Below are 19,008 nucleotides of genomic sequence, written 5' to 3'. Positions count from 1 at the left end.
TAGCAGGTCCGTGGTACTCACAGTCACACTGGTGCGTTTGCATCAATCAGCCCCCGGCTTGCAGTGAGGGCCCCTCAGACAGCTGCACGGCATCCTCTCCCCTCTCCTTATCGTGATGCAAACACCATTTCTCTTCTCACCTATAAATAATTCCATTTGCATGGGAGCGTGATCCATTTTTTTTCCCCCGGACAGAGCAACTCCCTTGGATGATTTGTCTTCGTTGTGTCTCGTCAGATGACTCGTTGGATGACTCGTCGGGCTCCGAGCGATTTTAGCATCCCTCTGCTTTTCGTACAATTGTGGATGGAAATCTGTGTTAATGATGCAAGAGCCATCTGTGTATAGATGGTGATGTCAATGTAAACACTGCTAAGCACTGTGAAACTTGTTTGGATTGAGTCTGCTCTTCAAATGAGAAAGTCGGATGCATGTGCTTTTAGGCACGTGTCCGAATGTTGAATTACAATAGGACTGTTTATACTATGTACATTTAATGAAGCTTGACTATGAAAGCTTGACATATTTAAGGATTATGTTTTGAAGATGGCTCTTAAAGAAGTACACCCACTGATTGTCTGCTTCTTTGTGCTTTAAAACTATAGCAGCCTATCAGCAGCTTTCTTGAGCTTGAGTGGATTTCATCGCTGATCAGAACAATAGCAATGCGGTCATACTCAGATGGAAATCAAATTATCCATAATCATCCAAAAAAAAAAAAAAATAGAAATTGCAAAAGAATAAAATGAGTTCTGCTCTGCTTCATTCATAAATTATGTGCGCATAATTCCTTTCAACAAAAGTTAGCCAAATTATATTTTGAAGCAAAAAGTTCTGAAGCCATTAGCAAAGTCACATTCAGTGGATATGAATTTCCATCAAATCAAAGCGTGAAGGTTATGTTTGATGTGGTTATAGCGATACTTTTATTTGGCTTGGAGTTTAATGTATGGCCATGGGCTCAGGTTGTTGATCCGTCGTTTGGACATCTTAAGCAAGATAAAGAGAGGAGGAGACGGGGTAGAGGAGGGATGCTGTGACCAGCTGTGTGTCGTCAGACTGTATAGTCATGGACAGGACCGGTTTGTCTAAGTTTGGTTAATTGCATACGGATTGTCTGAAAATTCTCCTCATGAATCTTTGAATGGAACTTCAAATTATTTTACTCAGACACCACTCTGATAGCGAGTTTGTTGATGTATTACAGTAGAAACTGAACTGTAAAACGGGCATAGTTTTCAGTTACTGCATTTGGTTTCCAGGTTCTAGATGCTGAAAAGCTAAACTCTTTTTCGGCAGCTACAGACACCTGTACATCCACCTTTGATATATAGAGTGTATGCGTGATCTTGTGTATCTTGCGTGAGTGTGTGTGTGCATGCATGTGCGTGCATGCATGCGTTTCAGTGCCTGTGTTTACATATGTGTTTTAAAATTATACAAATTAGAAACTCACTACACACACACACACACACACACGCATGCACGCACACATCACACACATACAAACACACGCACACACACACACACACACACACACACATGCACGCACACATCACACACATACACACACACACACACACACACACACGCACACACACACATACACACATACGCACACTCTTTCTCTCACAGATGTGTGCACACACATATGTATACACTACAAAAAGGCTGTTTTCATCCAAGGTGTCAAAAGAATCAGAAAACAGTTCACAGATGAGTGCCTGATTCCATTCTCTCTTCAAAAAATTGCAAAAGCCTGGCGGCCTTGTTAATGACAGAACCCACTCTTTTCAGCCTCACGTCTCAGGTGACAAAGTGACAAAGTGACAAACACCTTGGCACCTTAACAGTGTGTCTTCCAAATGTCAACATGCACATGGCAACACGGACAAATATCAGCAGCAGTAGTCTGAACTGTGCAGAAGGAACTTAATTTTTCTGCAGAAGAAAAAAAAAAAGTTTGCTGAGAATATATACCATGGAATAAAAGGAAAAAATGAAAATGCAATACATCTACTGAAGAGAAGTCCAAGGTTATTGATCATGTGAAAAGTGGAGCAAAGCCAAAGATATCAATGTTGCTGATATAGTACTGCCAGTACTGTCATAGTAGATTTACATTGCAGGCTGGCGCCAACAATAAATTGAAGGTTTGGCTGTAATTTATCTTTTTTTTTTTTCTTTTCTTTGTCCCCACTTCAGATTATTACTAAGGTAGATTTACACAGAGCCACAATGGCTGAAGTCCATTTAGAAGCTTTTTCTTAAGGCTTCGAAGTCACAGTCATTTGTATCTCAAACACGTTTAAAACCAAACACGTGCATTGCACAGTCTGTGGGTGACGAGAACACTACCACACAAGGGAACACTGGTAATAATCTAAACTCTATGCCATATTATGGATAATAATTTCTGAAGGTCTCCTATGGGAGTCTAAGGGCTCCAGCCCACGGAGTTGGCATGACAGAAACCATCATTAACACATTCTGATCTGGTGTTGTTTTACTGTCCATAATGCTGTAATCATGCATTAAAGAGAAAGCTGTGCATTATTTTACATCAACTGTCTCGACGCTGTGAAGCATGAAGCATGTGTCCTGCAGGACTGAATTAAAAATCATATTTGCGGACCTGCGGTGAGAAAGTCAATAATTAAGCACCTCAAAAGGAAACAACAGGATCAAATAACCTCTACCCGCCGCTAAAGCTCCGCCAGGAAGAAATAAGAGGTGACAGATGTTCTTTTGATCAATACAATAACTCAGAATAACTGAATGTGCGTGTGAGCAAAATAATGAAATGCTAAATATTGAATCGCGTCTCTCTCTCTCTCCCCCCGTGGCAAGCTCGCGCACGGATGTACAACCACAGATGACTTTTATTTATTCATTACCCTTACATTATTTTGGCAGAGATAAGTCCCCGTTATTAGAAAATTCACACCCTCAAAAAGGTGGTGTCCCAGTTGCTCCATCCAATTTGCGGCTCTCCAAAAGCCCCAGCTGATGGGTTCCGTCCCGATTCACTCTGCTGACGCCTGATTAGAATCCACTCAAAAGCACCCTTTTTTCTGCGACAACAATAAAGAAAAAAAATCAAAACCCAGTTCCTCTGATGAAAAGGTTGCTTTTCCTTCCTGTTACCGAAGTGTGTTTCCTGCAGCCCTCATCCAAATTTTGTTCTGCCACGCTGGTGTTTTTTTTTTTTTCTCCTTCTATTGTAAAAGTTAGCTGCACCCCAGGCCAGCAATCAGTGGTGGACAGTCACAATGTCCTTAAATGTCAGAAAGCTTTAGGGGTAACACAGTCATGTTTTGGCGACTTTATGAGAAGTCAGACCTATATACTGTACAGGCGAGCACAGCCTTGTCCAGATAGGATTTGAATTGTGTTATTTCAACTTCAAGAAGTCAGTGTTCTTGGGTATTTGAATTTATATACAGGTTATTAAAGTGGTTCACTTTTCTGCAGCTACCGATCTGATTGTGTAAGTGAAAGATACCCACTGTGCCATCACTTCTGTTATACTGAGAGAGAACAGGCATGGCATCTATAAAATTTGCTTTGAGGCTGTATTTAAACAGCAACATCTCTCTTATATTTGATATAGTGCAGCTCACAACCTTGATGTTTATATCATGTCATGTGTGGATTGAGGATGTGTCTGCCTCACCTCATAGTAGATAACATGAGAAATGATTCATGTGTGATCAGAATAAATAACGTTTTGCTTTTTCCTTCATTAAAATGTAGAAAAAAGAATCATCCTTTCAATAATACATGGCCTTTGACAGTATGTTGTCGTCGTTCATGCTGTGTGTGCGCTTGTGTGTTTGTGTGTGTGTGTGTGTGTGAGAGAAATGAGGACTCACCCGCCACCCAATTTCAGACTGAAAGTGGCTATATGGTGAGATCTTTTCTTGCTCTTTATCTTCAGAAATGCTGTGTTTCTGCACATGGCTCCAACAAGCGGTGGAAATCAATAAGGAATGTTGCGTTCTTATAATACACACCGGCAGAGGACGTATTAGACTGGCTTTTGTACTCCATCAGGATAATGACTCTGAATGCTATGAGACGTACACAATGGGATTTATGAAAGAGAAATAAGAGGGGAGATTAACGTTATAGATTGGACATTTCGGTCCACACGGAGGGAACCGGGTGTAATAATGTTCATCGACTCCAGGATAAGGCAGAGCAGGAAAAAAGTGGGGAAACTGAAGATCTCAGAATCTAAATGATGTACACACTGAAGGCAGGACCCAAAAAGAAAGAAAGAAAGAAAGAAAGCAAGAAAAGAAAAGATCCAAACAAAGATATCAGAAGTCGACAGGAACAAAAGTGGGCACACACAATGCCAGGCAGAGTTGGACACTATAAGAGGAGAATACAAACGCTCGCACACCCGTACACTCGAATATGCACACACGCATGCACACACACATACACCCACACACACACACACAACACACACATACACACACAATGTACACATAGACACATGCACACACACACACACACACACACACACATATGCACACACAGACACAGATACACACACACACACAGACACATGTACTCCCACAGATACACATTTATCTATATACATCTTCATATGCAGTTTATTCAGGTAATCACTAACTTTTGGGCTCTATTTGTATACTAAAGCAAAAAGGCAATGAAATAATGTTCCTTCTTTCTGTGCTGAACTCTCCGTAGCTAAGCATTCTGCTCTTCAGTTTCAACAAGAACTGAACTGAACATGTTCATACATGAGTGAATAAGATACACTCTATTTCAGTATGTTCAGTTTCTCGTCCATTTGACTATTTCTGCTGGTACTTGACTTGATTAGCTATATTATTGACTTCAAATGTCAATAATACAGAATATCATAGGGGTTCAGCTTGAAACGACAGAGTTATTTTCAACTGGAAGCAATCTTGGTGGTGAAAATGTGCTCAATCAGTCAAAGGATTTCTTTTTTTGATTGGCCTTTGTGACTTTTTAACCTTTCTGTTGAAAAGGTAATTGACAATTGATGTTACTTGTTTAAGGGAAGCTTGTGGTTTTTAATTTAAGACCCCTTTCTTTTCTAAACAGGTGTCCAGACCTGTCTTCTGTGGGCCTTGGATTTCTGCCTTATGGTGAATCAAACCTTGGTGTTCTTCTTCAGTATGCATGCATGTTATCTTCTTTACCTTGCAAGTCAAGGATGAGAAGTGCCTGACAAACACATGGCTTCCCAAACAAGAGGCTACACAGAAATGCAAAAGAATATGTTTTCAGATTTTTTTATTAAAAATAATTATAAAAATATAAATATAAAACAGTATGACTCAGCATTCAGACGACATGAATCCAGTGTGACAGTTATTCTATAGGGTACACAACCTTGTAACATTTTTACATCTATGTGATGAGATGAGTCCACAGTCCGACGAAGAAACCTTACAAACCGTCCACATGAACTTCGCTTGCCAATGATATAGATAACGAAACGAAATAGGCCTGTCGCTGTAAAACGTCTTTGTACATGAATCTATTTTAAATCTGGTTTACAGTAGAAGCTTGTTTTTTTTTATTTATTCATTTTTTATTATTATTTCCATAAACATTGATAGTTTACAAGACTACCATCGCTCTTCTTAGTTACAAAACACGTTGTCCACACTATAGTTCACAAAAAATCCTAAAATTCGAAGGCATCTTCACCAATTACAAAAAAAGAAAGGAAAAAAAAAACAAGAAGAAAGCGATTAGGTAAAAAACCAGTGTGAAAAAAATGTGACTTCAGTAGCTGAATGGTACTCGACTCTCCACGGATTCTATATTAAAGTCCCAAAGAGATGCCCCTCTATGTATTTATATTTTGTGCCAGGCGAGCAGGGGTGTTGGCAAAACGGTGCCGCTTGTGGCTAGGTGTCTTTCTCGGTGTCCTTGCCTATATACATGTCAGCCAGTTTTTTAAACTGCGGCCCCCAGTGGCTGAGATAGTCGTACTCCTGGTCCCCCTCTGTGGCGGCGGACTCCAGCGAGCTCAGAGACTCCGCCAGAGAGCCGTTGCCCTCGTAGGCGTAGGTGGCAAGCGAATCATATGGGGGCGCCGTGGGGTCTGCGTCATTCTCCTGCAGCCGGCCGTTGATGAAGTCCCTGACGTCAGTGTTGTCCTTTATGGGCGACGCCCGGCGGAACGGGAAGAGCATCTCGGGGATGATGTCCCGGCGCAGCTTGTTGGTGTCCATTACCTCGGGGTTGCGCAGCGTGCCGATGTCGAAGGCCTGCGTGTCCTCCTCGCCGCCGCCCTCGTCGTTGTAGCTGACCACGTTGTCCCTCACGTCCTCTTTGGACATGATCAGGGGCTCCTTCTTCTTCTGCCTCCGCAGGGCAGCGAAAAGAACCACGATCACTGCAGAGACACAAAGAGAAATAAGAATATAACCACAATCACTGCGGAAATGCAGAAGAGAGATTAATAAGAACAGAACCATGATGACTACAGATATGCAGAGAAACAGAAATAAGAACTATGATCACTGCAGAAAGAGTGAAAGAGAAAGAAAGAAAACCATGATGACTGCAGAGACAAAGGAAGATGGAGATAGAAGGAAAGAGAGAGGAATAAGTAAAGAACCACAATATCTGCTGAGAGAGAGAGAGAGAGAGAGAGGTAAGAACAATTTGTGATGATATGTACAGTTCATGAGTGTTTATCCAGATGCATGTAATGCATTTAGAAACCTCTGCAATAATGGAGACACATCCAGTATCAGTGAGTCATTTGGAATGGACCAAGGCCTCGACCCCATCTTCATAAAGAACAGGACTTGTCCTTCTTTTTACATCTCATTCATATCAGAAACACTAAATTGTTAAGTTTTGAAACAACTCTAAACTCTCTAAAATGGGAAAAAAAACTCTTATGAAAGCAATTTATGAAACATATAAGATTAAAAAAAAAAGATTCCAGAGAGAGAGAAACAGGATAACTTTTTTGCTAATGTTGTTTTATGAAGTGAACAATCATTCCTATTTATGCATTCGCCTCTCATGTCAACAAGAGCCAAATATGCAGCAGGTGCTCTACCTGAGTACCCACCACCCACTCAGGTGTTAATTACAAGGTCGACTGCATGGGGGCGTCTCTTTAGAAACCCAAATGTCGGCTCTTTTTGCTTTTTTTTTTGCTTTTTTTCTTTTCTCCTTTCTGACTGAGTGGAGCCCTGGTGTGGAGAGGCGCAGTGCTGTTCCGGCTCAGTGCCCTTCTGTCTGTGCTGGACGGAGGTGAATTAGATGGTTTGTCAGAGAGCCCGGGCGAGAGACAACCATCGGATAATGAACAGCTGTCATGATATTTCGCTCTTGAGCAATAGGTTCATTGTTTTTCAACCCAACCACCCCCCCCCCCCCCCCACCGTTCCCCCCCACCGCCACCCCCCTCTCTTCACCTCCAATTCAATCTCACAGATTGGATCACATTTGAAGAGAAAGAGCACCACTATAAAATGACAGCCTATTGAGGGGGCTCAGCAAAGCTTAAGAACCAAGGACGATGGAGTGGGGATGGGGGTGAGGGTGGTGCTCGATACTTCATTTCGTAGCACAGGTTCGTTGGATGTAGCTGCCAGCGTGACTTTTATTTAGTAGAGAAAGGGAGGGAGATTGGAGGTCTGTCGTATGTGAAACGGTCAGAAAACAAGGATGGGAAGAACTGCAAACTTAGTGCTTCCTTAGCCCCTGGATAACAAACAATTACAGATGCAAACAATATACAGACGCACACATGCACACACACACACACACACACACACACAGGCACACGCACGCATGCATACACTCCCACTGGTGAGCATGCGAACACATAACAAAAGGATTCAATTACAACATAAAACTCTCAGCACTGGCAGCTAGGTATGCTTTAAAGGCTACCTTTACTCAAAGAATTCTTGTCTTATTATATAACCTTGTTATGAAAAATTTAAAGCAAAGAGACACTAAATATTGCATGATGCTGTCCAGGTAGGATGTGATTCGGATTTGTTCAAAGCATGTTCTCTTTTGCAAAACATACCGTGCGTATTAATAACGGAAACACTCCAAAAATAAGAGCAACTTAGCTCTCAGCACAGAGAATGGTATGTGCACATGCCGCTCAGTGCAGTGTGTCTTTTGCATACTGCATTAATTTACAAAGGGTTGGAGTGGTGCTCCAGGATTCTACAAAGCACCACATGACCTACTTTCCCCCTACAAGCACACAAGGTCTTCTGACGAATACTAAGTGCAATTACCCGACTCTGTCTTGCTGAAGATGAAGGGGGAATAAACCGGGTGGAACATTACGCGCTCCCCGTGAGGAGACCTCACCCTCAACCCCCAGCCTGATATTACACGGCTACTTTTGGATGAATGGATGTATGGTTACATTTACATTTACATTTATTCATTTGTCAGACGCTTTTATCCAAAGCGACTTACATAGGTTATAGTTCTTTACAATGTTATCCATTTATACAGCCGGATATTTACTGAGGCAACTGCGGGTTAAGGACCTTGCCCAAGGGTACAGCAGCAGTGTCCCAGCGGGGATCGAACCGGCAACCGGCAACCGGCAACCTTTCAGTTACGAGTCCTGCTCCTTAACCACTATGCTACACTGCCGCCCCGCTCTGGTTAGACAGATACTTACAAAGGAGGAGGGTGACATAGGGCAAAACAGACATCAGGGTGAAATGGACAGACAGACACTGAGGAGGATACCATAGAGCAAAACGACTACCAGGGTGATATGGACAGACAGACAGACAGGCTGACTGACTGACAGACAGACATACACTGGGCAGGATGAGAACATAGACAAGCATGATGACCATGGCAATGCAGACAGGCAGAAAGAGACACAGACAGACAGACACTCATTGAGCAGGGTGAGGAGGCAGAGCAGAATGGCCACCAGGGTGACACAGACAGACACACAGACATTAAGCAGGATGGCCACCAAAGTAATACAAACAGGCAGACAGGCAGACAAGCAGGCAGACAGACACTGATCAGGATTAGGACACAAAGCAGAATGGCCACCAGGGTGACACAGACAGACAGACACACGGACACAGACAGACAGAGAAACACTCACTGAGCAGGGTTAGGACGCAGAGCAGGATGGCCACCAGGGTGACACAGACAGACAGACACACGGACGCAGACAGAGAGAGAAACACTCACTGAGCAGGATGAGGACGCAGAGCAGGATGGCCACCAGGGTGACACAGACAGACAGACACACGGACGCAGACAGAGAGAAACACTCACTGAGCAGGATGAGGACGCAGAGCAGGATGGCCACCAGGGCGCCGGTGCTGAGCCCCGCCGACAGCATGAGGGCTTCGGCGCTGCAGGACTGCACCGTGCCGCGGCTGTCACAGGCGCACACTCGGATGGTCAGCGTGCTCGTGCTGGACTGGATCGGGTAGATGCTGTCAGAGATTACTACCGGCAGGAGGTAGGCACTCAGCTCACGGCGACTGAACCCACTTCTCTTCGTCAGGATCCTGGCTGTGTTGTCTGGAAGCCAATGGAGGATTTGAGCAGTCAACAAACACCGTTTGAACAGCTCAGGTGAAGGATATGAGTTCTGCTGGTGTAAAGTGGCACAGTACAGAAGTCCACAGTTAGAAAATAAATGGAGGACATCCTGCAATCCAACTGGTCCAAAGGGCTCAGATTATGACATAATTGTAACATTATTGTCAGGGATTCAGCTGTTGCTTCCCGAGATAACCATCAGATGGCCTCATAACTTCCTGTGTTCCCTTCTGCTGTGTTCCTTATGTCTCCTCTAGTTAATGTCTTCCATCTGTGTTAGTTATTGGTTTCACCTGCGTTTTCTGTTATTTAAGCCCTGCCCTTTGTCTACATATTTGTTTAGTCTTGAGTTGCCATGCTTAGTGTGTGTGAACTCTTGTACCAAGCCTGTTTTGTTTTCTCTCAAGTCTTCAGTAAAGGAAACTTTGTTTTCTTTGAACCAAGCCTTTTGTGTCCTGAGTCATCTCTGCACTTGGATTCGCCCTGCTGCTTGTTACACACAATAACATAATAATTAAAACCCTAGGGTTAAGAGGGGTTTTATGTTATAGCTAATTTCACTATTAAAACACACAATATTTCATGATTTTTTTTAGTATACTGAGATAACATTACTTTATAACATGTAAAAGCAGCTAGGTGTAAGGTTCATACTTTAATGTTTATTCAACCTAATTGGAAATCACAGCATGTCTGTACTGTACATAAATGTATTGCACTGTATCTGATTCTTTTACTAAAACGACATGACCACACTGCGTTCCAATCTAAAATGAATATGTTATATAGTATGTTTTACATGAGAGTATTAATCATGACAAGATAAAAATAGAAGACAAATTTATCAAGAAGATAAATGATGACAGACACACAGAGAAATATACCTTCATTGTCAAAGATTGTAAAGTTTGGATTTGGGGTGCTGAGACTGAAGGCAAATTTGTGTCCAATAAGTGGTTCATCTGTGTCCACTGCACTTATGGTCTGTATCAACTGTGGGTAGAAAAATAGTTGTCATTAATTCTTTTAATTAGGTCATGTACATATTAAAATTTTCCATCATCCAGTCAAGAATTCAATCAGTGAATTAATTTTTGTTTAATATTTAATATAGCCTCATTGATGACTCCCTCAGCAAAACACTGATGTCATATGCAAAGTGTTTGACTGAAATAATTTAAAAACGGAAAAAAAAAAAAAAAAAATCTGAAAATCTCATTACCAGCTTACCTGTCCAGCTTTCACATTTTCACAGACAAAAGTTTCGTAATACATCGCGAATTCAGGTGCGTTGTCGTTGACATCCAAAACCTTAATAAAGACAGGAACACGAGTGGTTTGCCGGGGGTTACCTAGAGTGGAACCAATGAAAGTTAGTCATAATACGGGCCAAAAGAGCGCACAATTACCAAAGCCATTACAACACACCCTGACTGGGTGTTATTTTTAAATGTCACTGCCATGACCAATGCCACTGAATTACCTTTGATGGCCTCTCTAAACACGAGTGTGTGGTGAAGAGTTAGATGAATTTAATCATGGAAGTTTTGGAAAAAGTACTGAAAGACACACGAAAAAGTCAAATCTAACTTCTGTAAGGTATGCGGAACATATCATTTTGATGTACTGTACGAAAAAAGCACTGTGCATACTGAGTGAAGCACTCCATAGGGTGTAGATATTGCATGTGGCATTGAACCCCTCCGAGGCACGATGAAAAAGAAATGGTTTCAAAAGAGACTCACTTATTTCAGTTGCGACGACAGAAATGTTGTGCCATTTCGACATTTCTCTGTCAAGGGACTGCAGTGTAGAGATGGAGCCGTTGCTAGAGTCGATGTTGAAGAGCCTGTCCAAGTCTGTATGTCGGTCAATAGAGTACCTGCGAAAAAAGGGTTTGAGAAAATTAGAGCAGTGCTGTTCCATAGCACACGCTCATGCCATATAAATAAGAGGACATGCTTCTGACTGAAGGCATTTGTTTGTTGCTCATATGCAGCAGTCTAAATTGTCACCCATGCTGTTCTGTGCATAATTTCACAAATTACCGCGCCTGGCGCTATTACTCTAAAATAGCCACAGAAATGTCAGGCTGAAGAGTCTGGGTCTTTTATCAAAAAACCGCGGAAAGCGAAAACAGCAGCAGGGGGTTGATTCCGATTTGATTCGATTTCTGCCAGACCCCGGCTCGCCACGCTGGGCTCCGTGTCCAATGTTTTAAAGGAGCGTTCGGCAGCTCAGCTCGGGGGGGGGGGGGGGCAAAACTAGCAGGCTCTACCCGGGCGCATCCCTGATTCCGTTGCCTTTGTGTCGCTCAACGCGCGAGTGTTGCCAACATGATAATTCCGAAAATGACACATAATTGGGTGTTAAGTGGGAATGACTGCGGTTAATTATTATGCACCATTTAACGTAGAGGTGGATAATAAAACGCACTGTCATCTCATCTGTCATAACAGTATTTATTCCCCCTCACGATTATTTGCGCCCGTCTCCTCGTGTATCGATCGCTGTTTTCACTCCTGCGCGAAGAAAGACTGCTCCAGATCCCCACGATGTGCTTCAGTGTCCTGAGGCAAAGTTCCAAAGCAGCGCTCATGCAATAGATTATCATGGAAAGGAATGGCAAGCCATGAATGAAGCTCTGTAGGGAAACGCCATTCAGCTTGACATCTAATGCATTACATTACATTATAATCATTTAGCAGGTTTTTTACGTTATTCATTTATACAGCTGGATGTTTACTGGGGCAATTGTGGGTTAGATACCTTGCCTAATGGTACAACGGCAGTGCCAAAGAGGGGAATCACACCAGCAACCTTTTGGTTACCAGCCCCGCTCCTTACTGCTATGCTATACTGCCATATATATGTGCACTGCGTGTTTTGGCAGTAAAGGAATGTGTGTTTATCGCTGTCATCTTGTTATTTGTGACAGATGTTTATCAGAGTGAAGGATATAAGCAATCCAGTAAGTTTGTAAAAAAAAAAAAAAAAATGCACCATCACTCTGAATCAGAAAATGCATTACACTTGCAGGGGAGTGTGTGGTGTTTTCATGCAGGCATTGCACTGTGCAAGTCTCACGCATCCTTTATTATAATAAATGTCAGCTTCAGAGCAATGGTTGCTACCCCTTTTGCATTTCTGATAATCTGTTTTGACGATTTGCAGACTCGAGTATTTCACTGTGGTCTCCCACCACTGCCAATCCGAGCATGCCCAGTGACACTGCATTCGGTAATTGGCCCACGATTCCAGAGGCACTTTCTGTCACTGCATTCCATGTGACATACAAGAGGCATGCATGTGTGTCCGAAACGGCCGCCACCCCAACAGGAGATCTGCAGATCTGCAGATCCGTCACTTTGAGTTTATTTCTCCCCCCCCCCCACCATTGAAGTCACATACTTTGTGTTTAGCATAAAACCAGTTAATCCAGGCAAGAAAACAAACTCGCCTCCCCTTCACCACCAGCTTCTGGCGCAAGCCGCCCAGAGAAATCCTGCCAAAGCTGTCACGACTGAGCTCCCTCCTCCCCGCTTCAGAAAGTCCGGAAGCATCCATGGTTTTGGTTTATTGAAGCAAATAATATTTTTTATTTTTTCTTGAATGACAAGCAGATGTAAGACTCCCCGAAATCCCATATCTCCAAGGTTAACTCTCCGCAGCTGTCTTAAAGCTAAACCAGAGTGCGCCCGCCCTGGATGGATTCAAACTTGCAACCCTCAGGCACAAAGACCGGTGGGCGAAGCACATGCTTTTAAGTGCTTCCTAAAGTAGGCAGTCAGTTTGAAGGACACTGTGGCCCTCTGTCCAACACATAGGCAGGCCTCATGCCCTCTGGCTGTTTGGCTTGAGCTTGCATTCTCTTGCCGCATAACTGTGAACTTTCTGTGAGTAGAATTGGTAAAAAGGTGACTGTTTTTCCATCTTAAAACAAGCAAATAAACTCATAGAGAAGAAGGGGATGGGTGTTGTGGGTGGAGGAGGCTGGGGAGAGGGTGGCTGTCTATGTCTCATGAGCACCTATCGATGTCAAACAAAGACATCTCACTCACTGGATGTTTTGGGTGCGGGGGTCTGGGGTGCTATCTATGTCAAATCACAGCAACATCTTGCTCACTAGGTGTGGTGGGACAAAGAGTGAGGGCTACCCATGTTGAATGACCCCGAATGTCCCCCCCACTGGGGGGTATGGGTAGGTGGGTGAGTGGGGGGGGGGGGGGGGGGGGGGGGGCAAAGGAAGGGAAGTTGTCTATGTCAAATAACCACCCAGTCTCGCTCCATGGATGTTGTGGGTGGGTGGGACTAAGGGATGAGGGCTGTCCATGTAGAGGGAACCTGATGTCTTGTTCATTGGGTGTTGTTGGTTGGGGGGAAATTAAGAAAGGTGGGATTTTTATGTCAAATGATGGTGACATCTCTTTCATTGGGTGTTGTGGGTGGGTGGGTGATTGCAAACTAAGGAGGAGGGGCCTTCTATGTCACATGACTGCAACGTCTTACTCACTTGATAGGGTGATTGGCGGCGTCTGGGTCCCGCGCGTTGACTGCCCCGATGAAGCTGCTGACCGCCGTGTCCTCGTGCACCTCGATGATGTAGGGATTCCTGCTGAACACTGGAGGCTCGTCGACGTCTTGGGTGGTGATCTTCACCGTCGCCGTGTCCTCGAACGGGCCCAGGTTACTGAACCGCTGGTCCACATGGGTGTTGGCGGCCTCCACCTTCAGCGTGTAGACCCGTTTGCTTTCGTAGTCCAGCGGCTGATCATTAAAACAGAGAGAGCATATCGTAAGATCAGTGGATCAAATCCACATCGGTTATCTGCGATCACCCTACCCAGAGGATCTCACAGTGCATATGATCCACTCCTACAGCTGTATTTCACAGACGATTTCAGCACCTCAAGAGCATTGCTTAATGGTATGGATTCAAACCTGCAACTTTCCAGTCCCAAGATGAAATCCCTAACCACTACACAACTTTGTTCAATCCTGTTAGCATGTGTCTTAAGAACATTTGTAGGGAGGCAAAGCCATTTCTTCAAGCACAGGTTAAGAGAGACACCTGAGGGAACACATGTCAAGGGCACCCTGTCTTTTCATGTGTTATTCTAATCTTGACTCAGACAATGATGTCCAAAGTCCTTAACTACAGGTTTGCTTTTAAAAGAGCACAATGGATCTGATGATATATCTTTGAAATTACTTGGTTCTCGAAAATTTCAGGTTTTGATCTTTAATCCTCGTCACTTGATACATATACTCCCCTCCAAACACCTTTTACTCAAATTTGCATAATTGCCTGTGTAGTTCTGAACAGACCAACGTGGCTGTGAAAAGAATGCTTATCAGCAGATAAGTGAAAGTATCATGGATTTTTTCTCACACTATATGAGACGAAATAAGCAACTCACGACAGTGCACCTTTGTACACTTAATAGGACATGATGTGCTCAATTTTTGGAGATTAACTTTTTCTCTGCACATCCGTCTTCCACTTTTCTCTTACTCAGATTAGAGGGGATGGGGGGAGGGGGTTGCAGAACAAAAAAGGAGAAAAAAAAATCCACTAGCCTTCCCGCAGAGTCTGCATTACAGGAGAAGCACTGTCAGGTGCTCACCTTCTTCACAGTGATGACGCCTTCCTGCGTGACTCTGTCGGTGGCAATGGCGAACACCTCCTGTCCGTCTCCGTCCACGATGCTGTACTGCATCTCGGCGTTCTCGCCAACGTCCGCGTCGTTGGCTTTGATCCGGCCAACTATGGATCCGATTTCCGCAGACTCCAGCACCGAGAGATGGTAGGAGCCTCAAAATTAATTGAATAAACAGTGAGGTGTGTTTCCGCAATCTTTTTGTTCTCAAGGCTGCTGTGCTTTTTTTCTTTTTTTTTATCTGTATATTTCTGTTTCTCGGGGGAAAACAAAGAACAGAGGAGAGGAAAAAAAAAAAAACCCAAACAGCAATAAGTCACGCAGGTTTATTGTTTGAATAAAATTTCAAGCTTCGGTGAGCCGTTGCGAGTTTCATTGAATTGTCGTTCCTGATTTCTTACTTTTACTTTGAAAAGCCTTTTGCTTTTCTAACTGGGTTAGCAGGTATAGGGGGAAAAAATTAAAGAAGAAGGACCTACACGTAATGCATTTCATCTACCTCAGTCTCAGCACGGCTCTGTCTGGCCCGTCCACTTAATCACACCTGGACACACATCCCTGAAGTGGTCATCTTGAGAAGGGATAATCCAGGTAACGTGTCGGGGGGCCAGATCCACACAGATATGACCATCGCTTATGTTTCAGAGCCTTGCAGCTTGTTGATTACAGTTAGTGCTGTAACCTTCCAACTTTAGTGCTGAACTTTCAGATACATAGGGACCCAGCATGGGAAGTGTAATTCATCAGCGTTTCATAATGAATTACAGTCGATGAGGTGCTCCACAGTTCCACAATCAATAGCCACAACAAATTTTTCATTTTATATTTTCTTCTAACTGGAGGGAAAATAAGGGCTCTGCTATTGAAACAAGCAGGTAAGGCACCACCCTTTAAAAGATTCCTCTGTTAATTAAATTAATCACGAACTGAACAAGCGTCTGGCACATGCTGCAAAAATAAATTCTGATCTCACAGCGCCTGAGCCGATACTGCGCAATAGGACAGGCGTATCGTGACATATTTTTGACATCACAGTTCCACTAAGAACACACATGAACACACATGAATAATGCTATATTTTAGAATGCATACATTGAATGCGAATGAGCAACAAACTAGCTATATCTGTTATCCTTTATTCACACGATAAATACTGCTGATGGACATCCACCAAAATGCGCAGTATGGCTGGATTCAGAAACATGAATGTCAGCTTATTAAACAAGCAAAAGGCCTCCTCTGGCTGTGATGATATTTTCTGAAAGTGCAGCACTGAGTTCTAGTTGCAGCGCTAATCAATAACCAGCTCTGCCTCACACCACATGTGGCTCTGAGCAGTGAGCTGTTCCCTCTCAACACACTGTGGTAATGATATCAGTGCATTGTGGGAACTTTCTCACTACATTGTGTGTTGGCTGGAAAGACTCCTATTTCACTGTTAAAATGCTTCTCTCACACCCCAAAGACATATTACCATCATGCTCTAAGGCCCAAATCTTTCACCTCAATTTCCTCTACATGACCCTGAATTAAATGGAAATGTTTCCCATGAAAAAAAAAGATAATTTCACCTTCAAGAACTTGTTCAAGGCCTTTCAAATAGAATAAGAAAAAAAATATCATTTTAAATCCTATGGTAATTAAAAGTTTTCAGCGACAAGCTTTATTTGATAATGCTGTATTAAGATGACCTTATACCAGTATGGCTAATGTGACACAGAGTTATCTGGGAATTGTAGTTCTGTAATTGAAGAAACCAGACAACTCTGTTCTCCACCCTCACAATATGGTTGCTATGGAAGGCTCTTTTTACATGTGCATTCCTAAAGTAATTACAGTTCTGTCAGATTTATGTATGAGAAATTTAAGATATTGTTACCAACTTTTTAAAAAAGAGATATGTAAGTGGGAGGGCTAAACCAAACAAACAAACAAACCATATTATTATTATCTGATTAATAACAACACTTATTATCTCATTAAGTAATCACTTATAACCATTCCACAGAAATCCTGCTCTGGGGTTGAGGTTAGGTGGGGTTTAATTAATCTAAACTCATACGTGTTTTATTGTGAAGGATATTTTTCACGTGTTCCCCAAAACTGTTTGTTTGCTCAATTGCCAATTTCTTAAATGACTTAAATTCTTAAATATGTATTGTTGTCTTTCCATTTTAAACCTTGTCAATAACTGAACTCATCGATCAATTCCATCCAAACAGGTAAGCTGTTTAACTGTTAATTGTAATCGTCAATATGTGTAATTTACTTGTGGACAACCAGGCATTAGTTAATGAGCCACACATATTGAAGGCATATTGATTAAAGGCATATTGAACACTGGTGTGTGGCTGGAGCGGTAGGCTCACCTCCCTCTCCACCCCCCCAAATAAATGATTGTTTTCCTGAACTTTTGCTCTTTCTGTTCATTTTTGTGAGAAGGTTCAGCCAGCTTCTGCACAGTTATGTAATAGCATGGGCAGAATAGACTAGCAGACTGCTGCTCAGCAAAACTGGAAAAAGCATTGCAAAGCAGCCATGGTGAATCCTGCCTCTCGGATTATTGACGGAGGAAGTGCTTCTTACTGTGAGGGAAACGGGGCGGACTGTTGTTGACATCGGTGAGGGTGATGTTGACCGTGGTGGTCCCGGATAGGCCGCCCATTTGGCCCGCCATGTCCTTGGCCTGGATCACCACCTGATACTTCTCTCGGTTCTCACGGTTCATGTTGGAGAGAGCCGTCCTTATGATGCCTAGGCGGGGAGAAGCGGGGGGGGGCAGGGGGGGTCCATGATAAGCGTACAACAACCCAGCCAAAAATGGATGAGAATGACAATGATCTGTCTTCTGTACGTGCAGGACAGTTGACACGGTAAGCCAATTAAAGTCAAAACATTGTCACGGCTTATGGAGGAGGAACCTGTTACTCATAACCATGGGGGGCAGGGGGCAGAAGAGGGACAGGGGGACAGAGGGACCAGTAGGGGAACTGTTGAGGTTACTTGTGAATTGTTAAATTGGTGTGATCATGGTGAGGTTTTGGCAGTACGGAATCCAGCACAGTTACAAAGAATATGATAGTCTCAGAAGTTATCATGGTTATCATGGAGCCAGCTGATGCGACGTGGACAAGAGAAGACTCGTGAGCAGCGGCAGTGGATCTCTGTGGTGCAGCACAACTGCAATGTCGGATAAGTTAGCCACAAACCTGGGCAATGAATGTATGCAAACTCAGGGTGGGGTGGTAAGTGCAGGCCGGGCAGTGTTCACCGAATTGTATCTTGTATGAAAACTGACCCTGAATTAAATATGCATTTGCTAGTTATTTTTCCAGAATTAAATGGTGCTTACCCACGTAATTGCTTGTACAGGCACTTAGCTATACACACAGTTACAACGTATTTAATGCCTTGTGTTTTATTCATATTTTCTGCAATACCACAATCAGTGGAGGGGAGAGCATGGAGCGTCAGTAATGCGTGCAATCCAGCAAGGTGAGATGCATATGGCGAGCGGAGCTTAACGACTCCTTTCAGGTGAAAAAGTGGCCTTCATCTTCTCCCAGAACGTACTGCAGTCTGTCACTGCAACCCACTAAAAAGCAACATACTGCATGTGGTATAACCTCTTTCTGTCGAAGCCTCAACTGAAAAGGGAGGCCAATGAAGGCCAGGTGCAACCATATATATATATATATATATATATATAAAGAAATAATGACATCTGTGTGTCTGCTGCTGGTATGCTTCTAAAGAT

At 43.2% G+C, this 19,008-nt stretch overlaps 1 protein-coding gene across 1 annotated transcript in view; it reads right to left on the bottom strand.

The window, feature by feature from the left end:
• Positions 1-5,440: 5,440 nt before the first annotated feature.
• Positions 5,441-19,008, bottom strand: part of LOC118772458 (cadherin-10-like) — a 52,376-nt gene continuing 38,808 nt past the window's right edge. The window contains exons 5-12 of the mRNA XM_036520807.1: positions 17,838-18,005; positions 15,219-15,406; positions 14,105-14,358; positions 11,337-11,473; positions 10,822-10,943; positions 10,476-10,584; positions 9,319-9,570; positions 5,441-6,415 (exon numbers count right to left, since the gene is read on the bottom strand). Of these exons, the coding sequence (XP_036376700.1) occupies positions 5,925-6,415; positions 9,319-9,570; positions 10,476-10,584; positions 10,822-10,943; positions 11,337-11,473; positions 14,105-14,358; positions 15,219-15,406; positions 17,838-18,005 (1,721 nt within the window). The 3' untranslated portion in view covers positions 5,441-5,924. The remainder of the gene's footprint in view (positions 6,416-9,318; positions 9,571-10,475; positions 10,585-10,821; positions 10,944-11,336; positions 11,474-14,104; positions 14,359-15,218; positions 15,407-17,837; positions 18,006-19,008) is intronic.

This window comes from Megalops cyprinoides, chromosome 2, assembly GCF_013368585.1.
Source record: "Megalops cyprinoides isolate fMegCyp1 chromosome 2, fMegCyp1.pri, whole genome shotgun sequence".
NCBI lineage: Eukaryota > Metazoa > Chordata > Actinopteri > Elopiformes > Megalopidae > Megalops > Megalops cyprinoides.
This window is presented reverse-complemented; position numbering and strand designations above follow the sequence as displayed.